This window comes from Neofelis nebulosa, chromosome 10, assembly GCF_028018385.1.
Source record: "Neofelis nebulosa isolate mNeoNeb1 chromosome 10, mNeoNeb1.pri, whole genome shotgun sequence".
NCBI classification, from domain to species: Eukaryota; Metazoa; Chordata; class Mammalia; order Carnivora; family Felidae; genus Neofelis; species Neofelis nebulosa.
This window is the reverse complement of record NC_080791.1, coordinates 56,941,120-56,965,108: the sequence shown is the minus strand read 5'-3', so window position 1 is coordinate 56,965,108 and position 23,989 is coordinate 56,941,120. Positions and strand designations below refer to the sequence as shown.

General features: G+C 52.1%; 1 protein-coding gene and 1 long non-coding RNA gene across 8 annotated transcripts in view; one reads left to right on the top strand and one right to left on the bottom strand.

Annotated features, from left to right (window-relative positions):
* The window catches only part of SLCO2B1 (solute carrier organic anion transporter family member 2B1), a 57,410-nt gene that overhangs the window by 26,918 nt on the left and 6,503 nt on the right, over window positions 1-23,989 (top strand). For 5 of the 7 annotated variants that reach the window (XM_058687741.1, XM_058687742.1, XM_058687747.1 and 2 more), the window contains 7 exons: window positions 3,603-3,705; window positions 7,115-7,472; window positions 10,615-10,780; window positions 15,209-15,372; window positions 17,060-17,124; window positions 17,450-17,570; window positions 18,652-20,493. In XM_058687741.1, the coding sequence (XP_058543724.1) occupies window positions 3,603-3,705; window positions 7,115-7,472; window positions 10,615-10,780; window positions 15,209-15,372; window positions 17,060-17,124; window positions 17,450-17,570; window positions 18,652-18,835 (1,161 nt within the window). In that variant the 3' untranslated portion in view covers window positions 18,836-20,493. Of the gene's footprint in view, window positions 1-3,602; window positions 3,706-7,114; window positions 7,473-10,614; window positions 10,781-15,208; window positions 15,373-17,059; window positions 17,125-17,449; window positions 17,571-18,651; window positions 20,494-23,989 lie in introns of those variants that run through there. The other 2 variants (XR_009249682.1, XM_058687745.1) reach the window with 1 other exon arrangement.
* On the bottom strand, window positions 309-3,434 carry LOC131487253 (uncharacterized). Its single transcript, XR_009249684.1, has 2 exons — window positions 3,295-3,434; window positions 309-1,433 (listed from the first exon to the last, which is right to left on the bottom strand). It is a non-coding gene; the product is annotated as an uncharacterized LOC131487253 (long non-coding RNA).

The window sequence follows — 23,989 nt, the reverse complement described above, 5'->3', positions numbered from 1 at the left end:
CTTTTATGTGTTTTTGTACCAGTCTTTGGAGTGAGGTTTCAATTGGGGAAAAGGTTTTGCTGCTAAAAACCCAGTTTTCAAAACTCCGATCTAGTCCAATACCTCCGTTTGACTGCCGAGGAGACTGAGGCTAAAGAAGAGAGCTGACTGAAAGCTGATCTGGCCCAAGAGTTTCCTTGGTGCCTGAGGTGTCTGAGTGCCGGCCTACCGGGAGGCCAGCAACAGGAGTTAGACATATGGTGTCTGTACCAAACCAGCCTGGGTATGAATCCTGCCTCTGCACTTACAATTCTGCAATCCATAAAATGGGTATAATCACAACGTTCACATCTTGGGGGTTTTGTAAGAATGAAACAAAGTGTGAAGTGGGTTGTTCAATGCCTGACAACCAGGAATGCTTGTTCTTAGTATCTTTCTCTGATCCAGCCAGCTCTTTAGAGTTTTGAAAAATAATGGAAAAATTATCTTTTTTTTCTAATATTCTTCTTACAGCTCACACCAAATTCACGTACAGTGCTAATAAAAGAGTGGGGAATTAGGCTGACATCTATTGCCTACTCTGTACCATGCATTGTTCTAAGCCCTTGGTATGTATTATCTCATTTAATCCTTGTAATCCACCCATGAAGTAGATGCAGCTATTACCCCCATTTAACACCTGAGGTGCCGAGTTACAGAAAGATTAAATAACCCGACCACATGTCTAGTGAATGGTGGAGCTGGGATTCAGACCCAGGAAGAGCATTGCAGGACCTGGGCTGAATCGCTCAGCCGAGACCAAGAGGCAAGAAAATAGAAACAGCAGCAAAAGTTTGCCAGAATGAGAGAGAGAAACATAAGAGCATGGACCACAAAGATGAAGTCAGTTGTTATAACTGAACCACTTATTTGGTTCTGAGCTTTCTGGTAGTCAAAGGGAAAAGAGAGGCATGGCCTGTTGCACGGATCTCAATACGAGAAAGCCCGAAGCATGTCACAATCTTCTGTGAAGCTCAGATCTCTAGGCACTCTGCTAGAAACACGAGCTCCCTCCCGCAGCAGGTAGGAAGTCTAGCAGATAACCCCATTCCCTGTGGCTGCTTGCCGTGGCCACCTGTGATGGACGCTGAGGGCATCACCTGCCAGGATCAGCGTGGCTCCATGGGGCTGGGGTCACAGCTCCACATAGAGCTTTCCAGGAACCCAGCTTCCTCTGAGGATGACTCCCTGGAGGCCCGGCAGACAGGGTCCTTTCATGTGGGGGACCACACATGGTGTCCGATGTCCTGCAGGCTTGCAGCAGTCAACACGCGGCCCCGAGAGGGGAAGTTCTAACCAGGTCACTAGCGCAGGCCTGCTGACCTGGGCAAACCACAACCAGATGTGTCCAACTCCAAATCACAAGGCTTTCGGTTTCAGAAGCTGGCTCTTAGTCAGGAGTCCTCAGAACAGATCTGGAGAGAGAGGCGGGAACTTGTGGAGAACACAGGACTGGAGCTAGGTCAGTGCTCCCAGTACCTACCAGATAAGGCCCAAGTAAAGTCCCTTAGCATGGCCCTCCCAACCGCCCAGCTCCTGCCCCAGCAACTCTTACCCATAGTCAGGATGGCTTCCCCATCACTTTCTGCACTGATAGACCCCTTCCCCCAGCCACACTCCTGCTAGACTATGCCCTTGCTTCAAATAACCTCTTCCTTCCAGTCCACAAATCTCAAACCTCACTTCTCCTGGATGCCTTCCCTGACCTCCCAGCTCCTGAAGGTCTGCCCCTCCCCTCTTCTCCAAACCCCATGCTCTTTTTCACAGCATGAGACAGTGTGGTACCATAGGACCCACATATGAGAACCTGCTCTGCCCATTGCTCCCTAGGTGACACTTCCCTTTCTGGGGCCTCAGTTTCCTTTTCTGCGAAATAGGTGCGGTAATAACCCCTTCACCAGACTGCTATGGGAATCAGATGACACAGTGGATGTGAAAGTGCTGGGTAGACCATATCGGGTTGTACAGGCAGACACTGTGGTTGACTCTACTGTTTACATGAAAACAAGGAACTCACAAGGTTCTGCCTGTCCAAAGGTCGAGCCTGTCCTTCCATCCCTGATAAGAAATGCTGGGAAGTTAATAGTTTACCTTAGCCCTTCCTGCTTCCTGCTTCTGTTTCTGGGAAGTACCCCAGGCCTAGTACCCCTCCCTGGGGTCCCAGGACCTTCCTGCACCGCCCTCCATAGCTTAGCTAGGACTAAGAAATGCGTAAGGAGATTCCCTGATTTTCTTAAAGACAGTGTGTCCAAAAGAAATATTATGTGAACCACATATGTAATTCTAAATGTTCTGGCAGCACATTCGAAAGTTAAAGACATTAATTTTAATAATTAAGTTAACCCACTATATCTAAAATATTCTCATTTTAGCACATCATAAATATGAAAAAAACTAATGACGAGGTATTTTCCCATCTTTTTCATACGAAGTCTTTGAAATGCAGCCTGTATTTGGTATTCATGGCACATCTCAGTTTGGACAAGACATAATCCTGGTGCTCAGTGACCACACATGGCCGGTGGCTGCTGTGTCAGCACAACTCGAAGGTATAAATGAATAACAGACCCCCGGAAACTTACCCAGAGTGGGTAAGACCCAAAGTGTGGGCTCTCAGGCCCCTCCACATAACACCACAAAGGTGCCTCCCAATTCTGCCTGTCTTGCATCAGGGCCTCCAACTCACAGGGCCTAGTGGATAAAGCATGAGTTTTCTACTCTGGTAAGCTTGAGCTCAGATCATAGTTCTGTGCAATGTTGAGCAAGTTACCTCACTTCGCAGCTTCTTTGCTCAGGTGTGAAGTGTAAGACCCCTTCCTTTGCAGGTCCCAGGGAGGACGGAGCAGGAGCCCACATACTGGTGGCCTGGCATATCCTGGAATCCCCATTCTGCTAGGCCCCTGGGGTACTCAGTGTGGACGTTTTGCCCTATTCCGAACCAAACTGAACCCACTTCTGAGCAGTGTACAAGCTTGCCTACATCACATTAGCATCTCCTTTTGATCTCATTTTTCTTCCAAGAGGCCAGCATTGGCTGCACCCATTGCCTGTTAGAGACATCTGTTGCGTTTCTTCTTTTCATGGATATTTATCAGATGCCTACTATTTTACCTCAGGCCCTATGCTAGGCACTAAGGTTTCAACAGAGAATAAGATAAAGATGATCCCTGAGCTCTTGCAGAGCTCAGAGCCCAGCAGAAGAGAGACCCTGAACAAGGTTTGACTTGGACGTACATGTATATGTAAGATCGTTATTTTCTCTTCAAATCAACTTACCTTCTACTCTGAATGCCCATCTTGCTGGATTAGCAAGACACTCAACTTCAGCCTTTCTTAGGGTTCCCCCACCAAGGTGAAGCAAAGGTCCTGAGGTCTTACAGGGTGTTGAGGCACCAGAGAGGTCTCACCCCCAGCCAGCAGGCCTGTTCAGAGCCAAGAATAAATGGAACACTGCTGGCCCCTATTGCTCCCAATGAGGTGACAGCCCCATACCCTCTTCTCTTTCAGAGTGTTTCCGCACCAACAGGCATATCTGGGCAGAATGTCTGGCATCCAGCTGACTGCCTGGGTTGTGTATCTTCCAGGGTGAAGATTCTCCCTCTGAGCAGAGTCTGCAGGAACCTCTAGAGAAGCAGGATGGCCTAGTCCAGATTGCACCAGACCTGACTGCGATCCAGTTTATCAAAGGTAAGAGAGCTCAGGCCAGGATATGGGGAAGGGGGACCAGAGGGGCATTTGAGGCTGCACGGGATCCAGCCCCTTCCTGCCCTTCTTGATTTATCTTTCACACCTACAGGCCCCTCATGAGCACCATACGCTCCTGTAAGTCTTTGCTTATATGATCCCCTCTGGCTGGAACATCAGTTTTTATTGCTATCTATCAAAATCTTCCTTGTCCCTCTAGGTCAAGCTCAAGTGCTACTCCTCTCCTTCCCCCAACAAGCCTGGCTCTCCCTCCTCTCAGCTCTCTGAATCCTCAGGGCCAATAATCCTTGCTCTGCTTCTCTCAAGGACTATTAGGAGAAGCAAATGGGGTGATGAATGGAAAGCCTTTTGTATAATATAAAAAAAAAACAACTTTACTTATATAAGATGCAATTATTATTTCGATTACCACCCGTGCCCTATTGCTATTATTCTGACCATGTCCTGGGACAGTAAGGTGAGCTGCCTATGGTTTAGGAGGGTGATAACCACAGGGTTTGCTTCAACACCCATCCCTGCCCCCACTGAGGACTTTTGAAAGAGGAAGTAAATTAGGCCCAATTCTTGGAAGTGTGTCCTAAGACTTGTTGTTGGGATGCCAGTAATCCAGCCCCCAGTTCTTCAGTATCCCCAGGGCATGTGGGGGGGGGGGGAGGGGGCTGGACCCCATGGGGCTGGGCCTAGAGACAGGAAGGGCTTTGACTTCCTAACCTCAGATCACCCACAGCTGCTGGAAGGCCCCAGCACACTCTCCATAGGAGAGTTTATTAATCACTGCTTTGGCTTCTGCCCAAAGGGAAGCTGGGGCCAGTCACTGAAATTGGATCCTGGAATGGGTGTCCTGGGCAGATAGCCTCTGGCTGTTTCAGCTTCTCCATGAGCCTAGAGGAGATTGAGGCAGGGCTAGCCATAGGCCCTGAAGTTGGTCAGCAAGCTTGACTTCTGAGCTTTACTGCTGAGTTCTGGGGAGATCATTGTGACCTGAGGTTTGGCCTTGACCATATGGGACCATGGGGGAGCCAGAGGGAGGAGGAATCATGGCCCTTAGCTGCAGGAGGCCTAAACTCTTAGGGGAAAACAGTCCCTGAGTTAGAGAAGGTCCTTGTCTGGGGGAAACATAGTCCCTGTGCTGGGAGAGATCCTATTCAATGAGAGAGACACAATCTCTGTGCTGGGGGGCGGGGGGGGGGGGGCTGTCTAATGGAGGATACATAGACCCTGAATGGAGGGAGAAAATGCTTTGTCTAATGGAGGAGAGCTGGCCTCTGTGCTGGAGGAGGCCCCTGTCTGATGGGAGAGATACTATTGTTGAGTTAAGGGAGGCCCTTGACAAATGGGAGAAACATAGTCCCTAAAGTGAGGGAAGACCTGGCCTCTGAGCTGTGAGAGGCTCCTGTCTGATAAGAAAGACATGGTCTCTGAATGGGGAGAAGCCCTAGCTTATGTGATAGAGGAGACACTGTACTCAGCTAAGGGAGGTAGCTACCTAATGGAGGTGCCCCTGGAGTTCCCCTTTAGGTATCCCTATCTAAGTGAAAGGCATAGCCCTGCCTCTAGGAATTTTCCATCTGTTCTAGGGATAGGCTGAAGATGTTGAAGAGAGATAGAGGATGGGTACAAAGTGCACTGCAATGATTAGCACAGGAGAATGGGATAGAAACAAGGAGACAGACCTCTGGAGTCAGGCAACCAGAGGGGGCACAGGAATGTGGGAGAGGCAGGGGAGGTAATAGCAGACAGAATGACCTTTACATTCGGAGTTAGGAAACCTCTGGAAACTCCTGGCCATGGCCTGGCCTCTCTAGGTGAACTTGGGTGAGTTCTATGGTACCGTCTGTACAATGAGGCCAGTCCTGGCCAGGGTAGCTCATGGGAGGGAAGGAGGCCAGAGCAGCTGTTTGGGGTAAAGGCCACATGTGATACCTTCTCATTCCAAGTGCTGGCTGAATGCGCTGCGTGGCAGGGACTCAGGACAGGAAGCAGGCCTGGGACAAGGAAGGGGGATTCCACAGCCCCAGCTCCTACCCACCCTGCCTAGATGATTTGTCTTTATTTTCTGGCGCCTAAGGAAACAGTTCCCGAGGGCCAGCTGACTGTGCTCTGGCCATGCTCTAAGGACAGATAGAGATCTCAAGTGACAGAGGCCCGGGTCCTGCCACTGCAGGAACAAAAGGGACCCCCCACTTGGCCCAGAAGAGCCCCATGGCTGTCTTTCCCTACCAGTCCCGTTTGCTCCTCTGATCTTGGAAAGGCCTTTCCTCCTCTCTCCCCTACGCCTCCAGTTAACTTCCACCTCCCCTCCTGCAGGCAGAAACACGTCTTTTCTCTTTTGATGTTAGTGGAGAGAGAGTTGCGCATGTTAGAACAGGAAGCATTCTTGGCTGTCACCCTGGCTGCCCCAGCTGATGAAGGCCCCGAAGCTCTTTCAGACTTACCCCATGTTACATGCCCTTTGGGTTAGCAGATTTGCAGTGAGGAAACCTGTATGCTGGACATCAGTTTAGGAGCTAAAAGGAGGCCGGGGAGGTCATCAAAGCCAGACCCGTCTCTTCGATGCCTTTCTCCGTGCCTTTGTCCCTGCTGCGTCCCTATAGGGATCCCTTTTCCTTCAGACCCGTTCTTCAGGCCCTACCCCTGTCCTGCCTTGAGAAGCCACCCAGCACTGAGCCTGCTCAGTGTTCTCCTTCTCTGGAGGTCTTGGTCCTGCTCCAGCATCTTGATAGTTGATCATATATGGGCCTGTTTGTCCATTTGTTCATTCCCTCATTTATTCCATAAATATTTATTGAGCGTCTGCTATGCCCCAGGCTCTGGAGATTCAGCAATTAACGTAACAGTCAAAAATCCCCCTGCTCTAAAAGAAGTTTATATTCTAGTGGAACGACTAGAAACTGACCGAGTGAGTGAAACATATGGTATGTTAGGTAAAGTGCTATGGAGAAATATAACTATTTCTGTTTTGTGCTGGGGACACCAGAGGGAAGACGAAGGGCCAGGTTGGCTTGGAAAGAGCTAGAGCAGGACAGGATGAAAAGGACTAAGTGGGAAAACTACGATGTGAATGGGTAGAAATGGAATGAGGTGGGATGAGATGAATGAACTAGAATCCAATAGAACTACATGGAATCAAAGTTGGGATAGAATCAAACGGAAAGAAGCATGATTAAATAGTGTGCAATCTAACTCAATGGAATGTAATGAAACAGTTTCAAAAGCAGAATAGAATTAAATGGACAGGAGTCCATTGTAATGGGATAGAAGCGAATGCAGTAGAATGAAATGAGATGGGATGGAAGGAATAGATCTGTCTAAACTGAACAGGGCAGGATGGGACAGAAATGAAAGAATGGCTGGCCTGCCCACTCTGACCTTCTCCCCGCTTCCCCAACAGTGTTTCCCAGGGTGCTGCTGCGGACCCTGCGCCACCCCATCTTCCTGCTGGTGGTCCTGTCTCAGGTGTGCATGTCATCCATGGTGGCAGGCATGGCCACCTTCTTGCCCAAGTTCCTGGAGCGCCAGTTTTCCGTCACAGCGTCCTACGCCAACTTGCTCATAGGCGGCCTCACCATCCCATCGGCCATTATAGGCATCGTGGTCGGGGGCATGCTGGTCAAGCGCCTCCACCTGGGCCCCATGCGCTGTGGAGCCCTCTGCCTGCTGGGGGCGCTGTTCTGCCTACTTCTCAGCCTGCCCCTCTTTTTCATGGGCTGCCCTACCCACCAGATTGCAGGCATCACCCACGAGCCTGGGTGAGTGTGTGCGAGAGCGCGTGAGCATAAGCAGGTGGGGAGACATGTCAGGGAGGGGGCCAAGACAAGGCCAGATGAATTAGGGGACCCATCTACCTCAAATCTCACTTTCCACCAGCACCTTCTCCTCCCCTCCCCACCTACCTTCAGAGCAGTGGGGCTTCTGTCTCCGGGTCTCCAGTGAAGGTGTCAGACATCACTAGAAGGGGCAGGGAACGTCACAGACAGGACAGTTTGGGTCTGCGGAGAGATGGAAGCCAAGGCAGGGCAAAGCCACTTGTGGGGATGGCATCTCCAGAGTGGCCAAGCCCTGTGAGCCAAGGGGAGGTGAGACAGAGGCCACGTCAGAGAGCAGGACCCAGCTCAGCCTGAGGAACACTTTGTTTCTGGCCAGAAGAAAGGCTGGCCTGGGAGCCTGCATACTCTCCATCCCTGGGAAAGGGGGGGCAGGAGTATAGAGAGAGGGGGTGAGCAGAGGGCTGGAAGCCATCTATCATGGATGTTGCAGAAGGGGCTTCAGCTCTAGGAAAGAGTTGGCTTACAGACCTCAAAGATTTGGGGTTTTTAGAGCCTGGCAACTAAAATTCTGTTGTCCCACGACCTTAAACCTTTATAGAGTTCTTTTTCCACATCTGGGCAGTACCAGGAGGAAAGCCTCTGATGCCTATCTCCCTTCTCCATCTCTTTGTCCCCCCACCCTGCCGCAGGCAAATGCCCTCTCCCAGTGGGGTCTGTCTTCGAGAGGATGTTGGAAGATACATTGCTGCCTCTTCAGAATGATTTCACTTTTCCCGGGAACTGCTCCAGGCTCAGGCTGGCCCAAGATGCAGCTAGAATTCCCCAGTTGTCTCCGTGCCCACCTCTCTCTGGGCACTTCCTCCCTCCACCCACATGCCATCTCTCCCCACCTGCAGGAGGCACAGCTCAGGGCCCAGAAATGCTCAGCTCTTCCCTCTGTCCCTGGTCCCACAATAAAACCTCTCCCCCATCTCCCTTTCCCTTCCCCTCCTTCCTTCTCCCTTCTTTTCCCATTGAGGCGACTCTGCTGCCTCCTGTCTGCAGAGCCCTTGTTCGAGGCACGGCTGGTGGAACTTTAGCCAGGCCCTCTAAAGTCCCCTCTTTGAGGAGCGAGCCAGAGCCTTTAAATGATTTGTAGAGTAAAGAGCAAATGGATATTTTAGCACCAGTTTTGCAAAAAGGAAATGGAAAAAAGTCACCTAGCACACATGCCAATTTCCCTTCCCTTCTGCCTCTCACCTTGACTCTGACATCTCATCTCACTGTGTTCTCTTCTTTGTGCAATTCACTCAACTGAGCTTTGGGCTCTAATTCATTGAAGAAGCCTTTTGGGACAAACTGAGCAAATTAAGGAGAATTTCTCATATTCCAGCCCAACTAATGATACTTACAGCTGCCAAGAACTGAGGGTCTCCCATGCTCCCAGCGTCCCGCCCAGTTCTTCCCATATTCTGTCTCATTGAATCTTCACAGGATCTCTGAGATGGGTCCTACCATTATCCCCATTTCACAGATGAGGATAGAGAGGCTCAGAGAGGTGAAGTCACCCACCCAGGGCTGTCCAGCTGGGAGGGGCCGAGCCTGAAGCCAGGGCTCTCCCCACAGGAGCAAGGGGTTGAGGAAGAGCCCCCAGCTCTCATCCACTTGGCCTTCCTGATGAGTGTCTGCCCCTGGATGGAGTCCCCTGGTGCAGCCTCAGTTCCAGCAGTGCCAGCCCATTCCCTCCCCTGCCTGGCAGAAAAGGAGGGAGAGATGATCTCCACACCCCGCCCCCCCCCCCCCCCACACACACTGTTGGAGGCAGACCCCTACCTGAGGGAAGGAGAAGGAGTAGAACTCACCTCTGCCCTGATGCTCTCCCACCCTGTCCCAACTCTGGCTACAGGCTGGCTGACTCAACGGTTGTCCTACTCACTTCCCCTGTCCCTGCTGGGCCTCTTCTCCAGGGAACCGGGATGGCACAAAGCTGGCCAGGCCTGCCACTCTGTCCATACCCACCCTAAGCCCACAGGACCACTCTGGCCTCCTCTGTAGCCTGGCCATAGGTTCCCTGGCAGGTTTTCTCCCTCTTAGTTATGAAGTCAGGTCACATTCTGAGTCCCAGGGGCCCCCTCTGCACCTCTCCCAGGGTGACTTACCCCTTGAACTCATCCTCTCTTCTGATCTCCTGCCCCTGTCCACCCCATCTTGCCCCAGCTGACTAGAGTGGGGGCACTCCTGGGACTTGGGGGCAGGCCCTCCAGAGGGAATTGGCGGGACTAAGTCCTGCAGTAGCCACAGTGAACAGGGTAGTGATGTGAGCTGAGAGGTTGTGAAACTACAGGATGGTGATAGGAGGGGGTCCCCAGCTGAGCTAAAGGAGACACTGAGGCCCAGTGAGAGGCAGGGACAGGTCAGTGATCCTGCAGCTAGTCAGGTGCCCTGACTGGTCCTAACACACATAACTAGAATTTTCTAAGAAGAGGAAGCAATCCAGCTCATCAAGAAAAAAGCACTTTTCATCTGAGACTAAATTCTTTTTTTTTTTTTTTTAATTTTTTTTTCAACGTTTTTTATTTATTTTTGGGACAGAGAGAGACAGAGCATGAACGGGGGAGGGGCAGAGAGAGAGGGAGACACAGAATCGGAAACAGGCTCCAGGCTCCGAGCCATCAGCCCAGAGCCTGACGCGGGGCTCGAACTCACGGACCGCGAGATCGTGACCTGGCTGAAGTCGGAAGCTTAACCGACTGCGCCACCCAGGCGCCCCGTCATCTGAGACTAAATTCTGGGATGAGTTTATCTTGTGTTCCCTAAAGAAGGGCCACTGAAGAGTGGAGATGCTTGCAAAAATTCAAAGTCTTGTAGGCTGTTGGGGCTAGAAGGGGTCTCAGAGGCTTCCATCTGACCGTGCTCCCTGCTTCTCCCATTGGGAGGCCTCCCACAGCTTCTAGTTCATCTCCCTGCTTGCACATCTCCATTGCAAGGTGCCCACCACTGCACCTTCATGGAACAGCCCTGACAGTGAACAAATCTCTGAGTGGAGTTGAAACATCTGGGCATCGCTCTTGGGGTGGGGAGCTGGGCTGCAGGGGTGAGGGGGCCAGGAATCCAGGCTAACTCTGCCAGCTTTCTCTCCCCCCAGCAACTTGCCTGGACTAGAACAGTTTCCAGCCTGCAGAGGGAATTGCTCCTGTCCATTGGACGACTTTAACCCTATCTGCGACCCCAGCACCCATGTGGAGTACCTCACACCCTGCCAGGCAGGCTGCACAAGCCGGGTGGTCCAGGAGGCTCTGGACAAAAGCCAGGTGGGTCCGGCCTCTGACGGCTCCCTCTGCCTCCCTGGGGCTCTCCGCCCCTCCCTGTCTTTGTGCACCCATCACACTCTCCATCTTTGAACATTCTCATTCTGTGGCTTTTCCATCTGTCTATCTGTTGGCCAGTCTGTCTCCTTCTGTTGGCCGATGTAGAACATTATTCTCACAATAAACTTTTATCGCCAGTCTGGGCCCAGCCATGGGCCAGGCCCCAGAGCACAGGGGTGAACCAGACCTGGCTCCAGCTGTCTGTGCAGGAGAGAGGCAAAAGGAAACAAGTCAGGAATTCCAGGGGTGGTGGTAGGCAGGAAAAAGGGTCCCCACAAGTACAGACAAGGATAGAAGAAGATACATCCTGCCTGGAAGGGTCCTGGAAGGCTTTCTGGGAAGCGGCCTTTGAGCTGGATCTTCAAGCATGAGTGAGCAAACTAGGAAAGGGCTTTCCAGGCAGGGGGAGCAGCAGAAGCAGAGTCTGAGAGCGAGCACATGCACATGGCACACGCACACAGCGTTTCAAGAAACTGCAAAGAACTTGTTGGAGCAGAAGCATAAGGTTTCAAAGAGGGAGAGCGAGGCCCAGGCAAAGAAGAACCTTGAATGCCAGGCCACCAGTAGGGACCGTATCAAGAGAGTGATGGGGAGCCTTGGATAGGTTTTAAGCAGGCAAGTGACAGGGTCCGATCTGTGTCTGATCACACTTGAGACCACAGTGTGGAGGAAGGTGAGCAGAGTGCAGGCTAGGAGACAGGGAGACGGTGGGGAGGCTGGCACAGTGAGCCCGGTCGGTCAACAAGTCAGTCAACAAACCTTCGCAGAATCCCTCCTCTGTGCCAGGCCCTGTGCTGGGGACTGAAGACCCAGAGGCAAGAGGCCCTACCCTCAAGGGACTCCCAGCAGGGAAGAGAGGGCAGAATAATCATCAGCGTGCACTCTGTGAACCTTAAAAAAGTCACCGAGACTAGCCACTCCTCTTTCCCTTTCTCCTCAGTCCCCCCTAATGACAAATGAGGATAATATCAGCCTTCCTCAGGCCCCCAGGCTGTAGATTAACATGTGTGTATGTGTGTGTGTGGGGAGGTGCTGGGGGGGGGGGTACAGTGTCAGGCTGGTCATTATGACACCATGTCCCTGTCTCCAGGGCTCCCCACCTTTGTCATGCAGAACCTCTGCCTTTGCATCCTGCTGGGTATCAGCATCTAAGCCCAAGGTTCCTCCAAGTAGAGAGACCTGGACCCCATGGCTAGTGCAGAGTAAAGCACCTGGTCAATGGGGTTTCAGAACCAACAGGAGCCACCTGGGCTGTGCAAACTGTATTTGCAATAATCATAATCCCAGGCCTTGGGCCTCCTTAGCACTCACTGTTCTTGCCTGGTTTGATCTCCCTAAGACCCTTCCAGAGGACCCCAGGCCCTGCCAGCTGAGGCAAGATCCCCAAGAGAACAGTAAACGTTTGTGGATATGGGCCCCTGAGCACTAAGGCCAGGCCACCCAGTTCGAATCCCTATTCTACCTATAACTGGCTCTGTTACCTTAGGCAAATTATTTGATCTGTGCCTCAGTTTCCTGGTCTATAAAATGTAGGTGATCATAATGAGTACCCACTGTATACTAGCCACTGTGCCAAATGCTTGCCTCAGCTGAATTCATTGAATAGCAAGTGAAGAGCCATATGACATAACCTACGAAAAGCACTTAGCGTGCCTAGTGGCTGGGACATTTTAAGCACTCGGTGATACACACTCCTGCTAAGTCCATTATACAGATGAGAAATGGAAGCCCAGGGAAGGATTAGGCATTGCCCAAAGCCTTAGTGCCAGAGCTGGGATTAAAACCCAGGGTTCTGGCCTCCCAGCCCAGCCCCCTCCCCAGAGCATCCTCAGAGGTTGTGTCTGGGTATAGTATTTGGGGGAAGGTGCAGCTGGGCCCTGGTCAGCATCAGGAACTGTCGCCCTGGCCTGGAATAGTCTCTGGCCTGCCTCTCCAGGTCGATGGTGAGCTCATGGGCTCAGGGCTGGGTCAGACAGCGCCCAGCATGGCTACACTCAGTAACCATTTATGAACACGTAAAGGACCAGGAGAAAGATGGAAAGAGGTGGGTGCTTGGTGGGATCTGGGGCTCAGGGGGTAAGGCTGAATCCCCCTGGGGAGTGAGAATCAGAGGCAGCTGGAGAGACTGAAGTCATCCATAGGAAGAACTTCCTGCCAGAATTAGATGAATGTGAACGAGGGCTGGGAAAACCCCAAGAGAAAGGCCTCTCACTTTGTGTCCACCCCTGCAATCTTCTGCTCCCCAGAAAAGGCACGGGGGCAGGTGATTTCTCTTCCAGTAATCTTGCCTTCACATATTTCTCTCCTTACCTGTCCCTCCATTGAACCCGGTGGGCTGCTTAGCCTGTAGGCAAAGGTCCAAATGGTGTGTGCTCAGCCTTAGTGCGTGCAGGAGCTCTGTGAGTCAATGGAAAGAGCACCCAGTTACCCAAGCCTGAATCCCAGGTCTCTCTCTTTCTCTCTTTTGCCTTGCCCTAATTTTATCTATTAAATATCTCTCAAATCAAAACCCTTTTCTGTATTCTCCGCCCCCTCCTCCTGCCTCCCTACCACTCTCTCCACATTGGGCATCTTGGCCTGTCTTCGCGCCCCCCACCCTCCCCCTCCCCGGGCCGTCCCCTCCCAGGGGCCAGAGCAGCTTTTGTACTGTCAGGTCTTGTCCCTTCCAAGCTTACAATCTTCCCAAGGCTCCCAGGGTCCAGCTCAGGGCCTCCCAACCCTTTCCACAATGGGAAGTGTCTGAGGCCGCCAGGGTTGGAGGTGAGAGGCTGCCCAGGCCGACCAGACCCCCTCGAGGGCTGATGGTACCCATCCCTGCACACCTGTCTCCCAGCAGAGGCTGAGGGTCCCTGGGGCACCCAGTCAGAAACTCTGATCTATGGGGAAGAGAAGCCTAGGCTTCCTGGCTTGCTTTGCTCCTGTGAGGCGCCTGAGGGCACTGGCAGTCTAGACCACTTCTGAAAGAATCCTAGGCTGGAAGTTTTCCAGGCCACGGTAGGGGGTGGGAATTTGGGCTACAGTCAGACACACCCTTGGGCCAGCCTAGGGGCCATTCCTTACAGTTTGAAAAGGAGTCAGCTTTTACTCAGACCTCAGCCTCTGGAAGGGTCCCAGTTTTCTGGGCGTCTCCTAGTAGATTTCACCCTGGCAGGAGGGAGGGCTAAGATTTATCCTCTGGCCCTGAAGCCCCCAGACCTCAGAAAGCTGTACTCCCTAGTACAAGTTCCACAAGCATATCGCGGTCAAAGCTTATTTCCAGATTCTGCTCACCTCCCTGGATTCCAGGCTCTTAGTACTAACCCGAGTATTTTTCACTTTCTGCCAGCTCATGGATGCACTCAGGACAATGTTTTCAATACTTCATCCAGCATTTTAAGTTGTTGGCAGTATGATTGGCAGGGTGCTGGTGCACTGTGTTTCTGGAAACAGAAGTCCAGGTTCCTCTTTTGTGTCCCAAGCTGTTCACCATGTCTTCCCAACGCAATCCTGGAGCGCCTCCCCTCTGCCCTCTCCCGCGTGCACGCTCTGCTCCAGGCTCACTGAAAGATTTGCTAGGTTCTTTCCTGCCACTTTCATGGGATTTTGCATTTGACCTTCCCTCTACTCACTTCAGTTTTCCTCTTGGAAAACTCCTATTCATTCCTCAAGACCCAAATCCAACGCCCCTCTTCCAAGAAGCCTTCCTTGCCCTTCACGTGCTGAGCCAGGGTGCCCGCTGTGCTGTCTGCATCTCTCCATCCTTTTGGAGAGAAATTTCCATTTCCCCTTGAGAGTCTAGTCTGGAACCCAGTGCCCTGGAAGAGGAACCCTGAGCTGGAAAATCCGAGTTCCTTCCCCAAAACACTCTGTTACTTTGATTCCTTGTGCAGACAGTCGGGAATTTGGAACACTCTGGCATTACCAGGTGAAAGAAAGAGAGTGTGTGTGCACATGTGCGTGTGTGTATGTGACTGGGTGAGTGAGTGTGGATGTATGTGTGTGGGTGGGTGTGTGAGTGTATGTTGTGGGACTGTGGTGTGTGGGAGAGAGTGTGTGGTGTGTATGTGTATGATTGTGTGAGTGTGGGTGTATGTGAGTGTGTGTGAATGTGTGAGTGTGGTGTGGTGGGGCTGATGCTCTTCCAGGCCCCTCTCTCTTTTCTGTTCACCACTTCCCTCTCCCGGCAGCCTCAGCCCATGTGTGTGTGAACCGTGCGTGTCCAGGGTCGTGGTTGGCTGCAGGGGTCAGAAATCCCAGCCTCCAGCCAGCTCCACCCCAGCTGGCTCGTGCCCTTGGGGCCTTCTGGGGCCTTCTGGGGCCTTCTGGGGCCTGGGCCAGCTGTTTGCCCTTGGAGGCTCCTGAGGGCTTTTCTCTGCCCCCTCCCCACCCTAGGTTTTCTACGCCAACTGCAGCTGCGTGGTAGGGGGAGGCCCTGTGCCCGCGGGCTCCTGCGACTCCGCCTGCAGCCACCTGGTGCTGCCCTTCATGTTCCTGGTCAGCCTGGGTGCGGCACTGGCCAGTCTCACCCACACACCCTCCTTCATGCTCATCCTAAGGTGAAAGCAGGGGCAGGCCACACCTGGTGGATACCAAGAAGTCCTTAACCCTAGGCAGGACAAGGAATCCTGAGGGAGGGGTTCCAAGAAGGAGGCCACTCGGGTGTGCTGGGCCCCCCGCAACAGGCCAGGCTCTCGCTGCCCCGTCTTCGTCCTCATGGCAACCTGCTAAAGTGAAGCTTCCTCCCCATTTACAGATAGGAAAACCGAGGCTCAGAGAGAGTCAGATGTCAGCCCCAGGTCTTGTCACAGCCGCTGGGCGGAATAGTACTGGTGCCAGCACCAGAGCCCAGGTCCTCACTTGCCTCAGGGGACGGGAGGCCACACCTAAGGCCCTGCCCTGGCCACCCAGGCACAGCAAGGAGAAAGTGGAGTGTCCCCCGACTCCCCGCCCCCACCCTACCTGTGATGAGTGGGCCACAGGAGGTACATCCAGGAAACCAAGCCCTGTAAGTTGGGGCTCATGAGCCTTCAAGTCAATAAGCACTTGCCTGTCCACTGTGGACCCAGCCCACGCAGAGCACTGCTTCTTGGTTCATGTTCTTTCTGGCCTTTGTCCTGAGGGTGCCTGCTGGGACCGACAAATTGTTACCTAAGGCCAAAGTCAGCATTCCTAGGGTGGGGGCTGGAATAAGGGGACCTCAGAGCAGGACAATTCTAAATTTTCATCATGTTGGGATTATTTTGGTTCCCCATCTGTTTTCTAGAAAATGAGAAGGGGGATGGAGACCCTCATAAACACGACAAGACATGTAGATCTGTAAAGCAGCCTGGCCAAAAGAAAGAAGGTAGAGGAATCAGATGCCCTGGCAAGGCAGCCCGTTTAAGAGGAGTTACTGCAGGCGGTGTGCTCACAGATTTTTTTTTTTAATTTTTTTTTTTAACGTTTATTTATTTTTGAGACAGGGAGAGACAGAGCATGAACGGGAGAGGGTCAGAGAGAGAGGGAGACACAGAATCTGAAACAGGCTCCAGGCTCTGAGCTGTCAGCACAGAGCCCGACACGGGGCTCGAACTCAGGGACTGTGAGATCATGACCTGAGCCAAAGTCGGACGCTTAACCGACTGAGCCACCCAGGCGCCCCTCACAGATTCTGACCCTCTGACGCCCACCAGCTGTGGGGGCTTGGCCAAGTCAACCTGTCTAAGCATTCATCAGTTTCCTTATCTGTAAAATGGGCCTGATGGCATAAACGACCTCATGGGGGTGAGGCAGGGGTTGCAGTACAAAATGAGCTCATAGGGAGCACTCCCAAAACACCAGCTGCTGGTATTACTACGAAGGAGGAGCCAGTGATTTCCGGGGCAAACTAGGCTGGGGCTTCACGGCACTTGGGGAAGTTGGAAGCCATGTCTGGCTGCCTAGCTTCAGGTTTTGCCAAGTGTAGGAGGAGAGGGGAATCTGGTGGGCCCAGGGGTAGGGAGAGGGGAGGCGTCTGTGGCCAGGAACACAGGGAGGCCAGCACAGGACCCTGATGGCCAGTGGGGGTGCCTGGAACATGGGCGCTGGGCTCGACAGGTTGAAGGGAAATGGAGTATGGAACCTGAGCCCACCCAACCCCAAACCCACAGACCTTCAGACTGGGGGAATGCTGGCCCCTGGGTGGTGAGAGAGCAGGGGATGGTGAGAGCCCCTTGAGGGCCGAGACCCTCTCAATCCTCATGTCACTGTGTTTCTGCTTCTTAGAGGAGTGAAGAAAGAAGACAAGACGCTGGCTGTGGGGATCCAGTTCATGCTCCTGAGAGTTTTGGGTAAAGAACCTTCCTGGGGCCCTTAGACACCCACTGTGTGCTGGGCCTGTGGCACAGGGATGAGCGGGACCCAGTTCCTGACCTTAGGGTTCACAGGCCCATTGGGCAAACTGGACCTGGTGCCCTGGAGGTGGGTGTGCAAGCAGCTAGAGGGCCGTCCAGGGAGGCAGCATCTCACACCAGGGTGAGGGGTGGGCTTGAGGGCCAAAGACTTAGGGGACAAGAGGCCCCAGTGGCTCTGGGGGGGTTGCATATGCCAGGGAGTAGGGGGGTTGGGTAATGCAGGATGCCAGGCCCGTTGTCCCCTGAGCATGTCCTCCTCCAGCCTGGATGCCCAGCCCAGTGATCCACGGCAGCGCCATCGACACCACCTGTGTGTACTGGGCCCAGAGCTGTGGGCGGCGGGCCGTTTGTCGCTACTATGACCATGACCTGCTCCGAAACCGGTGAGACCTGAGGTGGGGGGTGCCAGGGGCCCCATGGGGAGGCTGCCGGAAATACTCTTGGGGTCTCAGGTGGGACAGCAGCAGGGACGAGAGGCCCATCGATATCCCCCTGCTAGGCAGCAGGTGCTATATCCAGTACTGAGCTCACCAGTCCTGCGAGCTAGCCACTGTCCCCCCACTCTTCTGGATGAGGAAAGTGACCCATTAAAGCAGCCCAAGGTCACACAACTGATAACAGGCAAGGCTGGGCCTCGAACCCAAATGGTCTAACCATGGTCTGTGCAGGAACATGTGTCACCGTGGTGGACCATGGGGGAGGATCAGGGGAGCAGCCCAGCTGTGAGAAAGATCGGGAGTGGAGGTGGGGTTGGGAGAAGGCCAATTTAGGACACAGGAGGCTTGGGATCCAGCCCAGCTCTGTCTCTTTCATTGGAAGACCTGTCTTTTCTGGAACTCAGTCTTCCCATCTGTGCAATGGGGAACCCAAAGAAACCTGAAGGCAGAGAGCTGCTGGGATGGGATAGGGGGTTGAAGGGGACTCGCTAACAGGGCTGGGAGCAGGGAGTTGGTCACTTCCAGCTCTGAGGAGGGCATGGCTCCTGTGGGTTGGGACTGACTAGTGCCCTTTCTATAGGAAGAAAGATCAAATAAGAGCTTTGGTGAGTTAGGGAAAGAGTGGAGAGGGAATCCTCTTGTGGCAGGTGGGGTGATCCCAAGTTGCAACTATCAGGCCCTCTGAGCCCTTAGACAGAGAGGACTGTCCCAGGCTATAAGCCAGCTGGGGACAGGGCAGGGAGGATGCCCAGGCTTCTGCCTCCCTGTTCAGGACTGCTTCTGCAGAGCATTTCCCCCTTTTCCAGGGAAGGGGCTAATTCCAGGGGCTTCCCCATCTCCCCAGCCAAGGCCATGGTGATAGGGTCCATTGCCCTGGGGCTGGAAGCCTCTTTTCCACCTGCAAGGTCTCAATGTCTCTGATCACACAATGGGTGATGATTGCTGACCCTACTCTGCCCCAGGCCAAGGCCATCTAAGCCCTAGACAAGGGAGGTCCTGAGTTGACAGGTCCCTTGCTCTTTTCCAGGTTTGTCGGCCTCCAGTTCTTCTTCAAGACAGGCTCCCTGGCCTGCTTTGCCTTGATTTTGGCCATCCTAAGGCAGCAGGACAAAGAGGAGAGGACCCAGGTCACCGTATCCATCCCTGGCCTACAGCAACAGCAGCCATTAGTGTCAGGGCCAGAAAAGAAGCCTGAGGAATTCAGAGCGTGAGCTGGTCCCAGAGTAGCCGCCACTGGGAATACCTCCTCTGGGCTCTTTGCCCAATATTGGGTGTCAGGAACCCCGTTTTCTAATTCAGACTCCTCTGCTAACTTGCTATGTGACTTTGGGCAAGTTTGACCCTCTCTGGGCTTTTGTGACTCATCTGAACCAAAGAGTTGTCTAGGGGTTTGGTGTGTTGGCCACTTCTAATGCAAGATGGTCTTCCCCCTTCCTCCCCCAGCCAGACAGGCTGACCTGACCAGGCTTTCCTGGTGGAAGGACTGCATATCTTTCTCCCAGGTCCTAAGATAGAGAAGTAGACAACAGTAGGCCAGGCTGCCCTGCACACCTGGTCCTAGCCTAGCTTTGCCACTCACCGGGAGCACCCTCTCTGGGCCTCAGCCACCACCTCTGCCAGGTGGAAATGGACTTGCCAGCTTTCAGGCCTCTTCCAGCTATGACCATCTGTGTGGTCAGTATGGACTCAGGTCTCATCCCCAGCCCCACTCAGCCTGGAGGTGGGGCCAGGACAGCCTCCGACAAGAAGTATCCATTTGGCGCCCCCTGGAGGCAGAGCCCTGAACTCTGAGCGGGACCTACTAGGGAGGGAGCTGGCCTCACAGGACATCCAGGCTGGTCAGGGCCTCCAGCAAACCTGGTGTGAGGGCCCCTGGGGAGTTTAGCTGAAGCGGAGGCTCGCTCTCTGGACTCAGGAAGTCCCAGTCCTTGCCCTCAGGGAACCACAGTCTGGGTGTGGCCTAGTCTCTGCCTTCAGGGCTCCAGTGGGGAGGGAGACCCAGGTCCCACACTTGGGCATTTTCTGACTTCAAAGACCACACTCTGCACACATTCACTGGTACTTATGCATTGCCAAGATCTCACTCTGAGCAGGGCCCACCAAAGTCACTGTTACTTTTGTGACTAGATCCTAATTTCACCATTTCCTTCCTGGTGCCTTACTCTTTGTGGCCTGGGGCTGTATAGATGCCTGGTTCTGTGATAACCATGTTTTGGGGGTAACATCTGGTTCTCTGTGATGCCTGAGTTGGTATAAGCACCTGTTCTTTGTAAGTCCCAGGCCTAGAATGCTGGGACTTGTTAATGTCAGGCTCTATGTAATGAGCGGGTCTGTGGAATGCTTGTGTCTGAACCAACTGGTCCTTATCTTCAGTGGCCTTGTTTTATGGCTAGTCTGGTTATCTCCCTGAGAGGGGGAGAGAGTTTCCCCCATCTACTCCAGCCCATTCTGTTGCCACCACATACCTGACCTGGCTGGGACCTGCTGCTTGGGAGGCAAGAGACAGATCTGTCAGCAGCAGCTTCCCAAGCCCTGTGCTGGAGGCAGGGGAGAAGCTGGGGGGCAGGCGGGGGGCAGGAGGGCAATGCAGCTCTGACCCTCTGAGCATCTCCTTGTGGCAGGGCTTTGAGGCTCTTCCATGTGAAAGAGGAAAGGGAAGGCACAGAAGTTCTCACTCCCATTTTGATTCTATTGGCTGGTATCTTTAAATGTTTAACATCTATCTGAGCCTATTATTATCAATGCCAAGAATTTCAAATTCTCCTCCAACAAGAAGAAGCTGTTTATGTTTTATATTCCTTTTCCCAGGTTTTGCAGAAATAATTTGGAGTTATAGATACAGCTTATTATTAAATTTGTTCTTGCATAATGTCTCTTCTATTACAAAATTCCTTTCTTACAAACTGCATTAGAGTTTGCAACAACCACATTACTTCCAGCTATTTGGATTTAAGTTTTACTGGATTCATTATTCACTATTATTTCTTATATATGACATCTTTCCCTGTCTGTATATTCTGGTCTAATTTTCATTTGACTGGGTTACTTCCTCTAGTCATGGTTTCAGAAATGGGATCACGTCATGAAGTTTGTGAGGCTTCACCTGTCCAAATTGTCATTCACGTTTTACAGAAAAGGAAACAGTTCAGAAAAATTAAGCAACTTGCCAAGATCAGACAGAATATAAATGGTGAAGCCAGGGTTTTGTGCGAATTGAAGCTTATAAACTTTGGGGAGCCCTCTTTAAAAGAAAAAGAACACAAAATTGGTAAGAAAGAGTGAAAATTTATCTCTCTGAAAATAATGAGAAAAGAAGTCAAAAAAATACATCACACAATTCAGGAGAATAGCATGCTTTTTACTAACTCTTGTGCACACCTCTAAAATACATTTCCCCCCTGACGATTGGAAGGATTTTCTGCAGCCTCGCTTCTGGTTCTGTCTTCTTTAGTGCCCATGTACTTCCAGGGCCAGGTAGCATAAAACACATTCATGCTATGAGATGACCTCTGGATATGATACCTTGATGTCACAATGCTGAGTGAGTTGGACAGTGAGGAGGAAGATTCCTAGAGGCCATTCTCTATACAGAGGTAGCTAGCAATGATTTATCTATATACAGAGGGGACTGAGAATCACATAAATATATCCCAATGAGCCCAAATTAAGGTGATCCCCAATTCAACTGCCCCTTAGCCAGATCCCAGAAATGCCCATGGCCCCTCCAACCACCTCACATAAAGAGAAACTGGGACACAAGTAGCTGGAGTAGAAGGAACTAGCAATCTTAACTGCTTGTGGTTAAAGCATCTTACTTTTGCAGATTTCCCAAGGATATGACAACCTGAACACATTGCAGAGGCCCTTTCCTGGGCCTAGAGAGAGACCCGGATACTCAAGCAGCATTAGCTTCATGCTGAATCTGCCTCTGGGTCAAGCTCAGCTTTGAAGGAGAAAATGAGGTCCTTGTGTTTAAAATCTCCCAGGCTGGTCAGGGCGAGGAGACTCCAGGAGTCATCGCAAGAGAGACATGGGGCTGAGAGCCAGGGGTGGAACAGGTCAGGGCTGGAGGGGTTCCCAGGGACTGATGGATTCCAGGGAGCCATGCTCTTATGGCCTCTGGCCAATGCGGAGCCACAAGCTATTGCATCTGTGAGCTCACTTTCTTCTCACCCTGCCATTGGAAGTTGAGAGAAGTCATTAAAGTCTCCATGCTCGTGTCAACTGGTGGTAAAATCTAGCAGTTTCTCCTGGGACCAGAACGAACATCTTGATGCCTGGCCTAGAGGCCCTTTGGCAGACCCACCCTGGAAAGTTGCAGGTCAGGCAGATGCCTCTCTGGAGCTGGGAGCCAGGAGCCATGATTGGAGTGCAAATAAATGAAGAGCAAGAACCCACAGCACCTTCAGCATTCTTTGGTGGCCACGTTGAATTCTTTCCCCCTAACATTCCCCAACACGGGCACTTCCCGCTACCTAGTAGGCCTGCTTCATCCCCACCCCACTGCTTGGCTTTCCATCCCACCTCATGAAGTCCTACCCAATCTTCCAGACTCAACTCAAAGGCCACCACCTCTACAGAGAAAGCCTGGTAGAGGTAATGGAGGGTGGATGACAACCACCTTAAAGACACTGATAAAAAGATATATCTCCATTAAAATTGCACACAGTCATATAAACACTTGTGCATCTGATTTCAGAGGCTGGGGACCATCTGAAGTCTGGCTGTAGACCTCTGGTGGAGTGGAGTGAAGAGAACAGTTTTAGAGTCAGTGAGATTTGGGTTCAAATCCTGACTGCCACTTACTCACAATGTGACCCTGAACAAGTGATTTAACTTCTCTGCATCTGTTTCTTCACTTGTAAGGTGAGGCTGATCCTTCCTCTTTCCTGTCTCCCAAAAGTTGTGAAGACCAAATAATAACATACAGGCAGTGCACCTGATGACCAATATTTGTACGTTTCCTTCCCCTGTCCCTGAAAGAATTTAAGGCACACATAGAACATGGGGGCAGGATCGGGGTGAAGACAGAGGGAGGAGCCACCAAGGAGGGAGACACACTGCCCTGGCTGCAGCTCTGTTTGTCCCCTAATCTCTCTTCTACTGTCAGCCAGGGCTCAGCCTGCCCAGCCTTATCTCTCCCCACAGCCAGCCTGGGACAGCTTTTCTCAACTAGATTTACATTTTTATTGATTTTCTTTCTCCCTTCTAGAGCAGTCCCTTCCCCTGCTGCCCCTTTTGCTATAAAATGGGCTTACCCTGGGAAACAGTAGTTCTGGAGCTGACCAAGAAGTGATGGTTCAAGGATGGATTCATTCACCATTCATTCATTCGTTTGTTTGTTCAACCACCCACCCAACCAACAAATCCTACATGGCTGCTCTATGCACCTGTGCTGGCACTGCTGGGGACACAGTCACGTGTCAGATACAGTAAACTCCTAGTGTAAGCAGACAAGCTGACACACAGTGACAAAAACATGAGTAGTCATATAGGGAATAAAGAAGAGGAAGCCACAAACTCTTCCTGGGGCCATCAGGAAAGTCTTCCAGAACAGGTTAGATCAGAGCTGGCTTAGGAGATTAGGCAGGAAGTCCCCAGGTAAGATGAAGGGATTGGGCATGAGAAACACTGGGATGCACAAAGATAGGAAGACATGAGAGAGCAAGGTGTGTCTGAGATATGACACAAGAGCAATGTGGCAGGGGTGTACTGTGCTGGGTGGGCAATCAGGAGAGACAGGAGAGCTGAGGCTGGAGACACCACTGGGGACTAAGCCTTGAGTTCCAGCAGAAGGCTTTGGATATCTTCCTGAGGGCAAGGAGAAGCCCTTGAAGCATTGATTGATGGATAATTCCATTGACTGGTTATTTTAAGTGGAGTGACATGACAAGATTTGTGTTTTAGAAAGGCTGCTGGCTGCACCATGGGGGCTTTGAGTGGTAAAGGGAAGCTGGAGGCCAAGAGCTCAGGCAGGAGGCTGGTGCGCTAATCAAGGGGAGAATTAGGAGGTCCTGAACCGGGTCAAGAGAGGCATCCTAGAAGTGGGGACATCTAAGCTGAGTCTTGAAAGATGAGTAGGAACACACCAGGTGGAGAAGCTGGGAACGGTGTCCAGGGAAAAGAAAGGGCACAGATAAAGTCTCAGCATACAGAAAGCTCCTGGCAGGCTTGGGGAATTTCCACTAGTTCAGCATGGCTGCAGTGTGGCCTAAGAGAGGGGTCATGGTGAGGGATGAGGCTAAACAAGTGAGTCGGGGCCTTAAACTTCTCTCAATATTCTGTCTCTGGAAGCAAAACTCAGGTGGGAGAGAAGAGGGGGAGCGCTGGCCACCTGTGCAGAGGTAGCTGTGTGGGACTGGAAG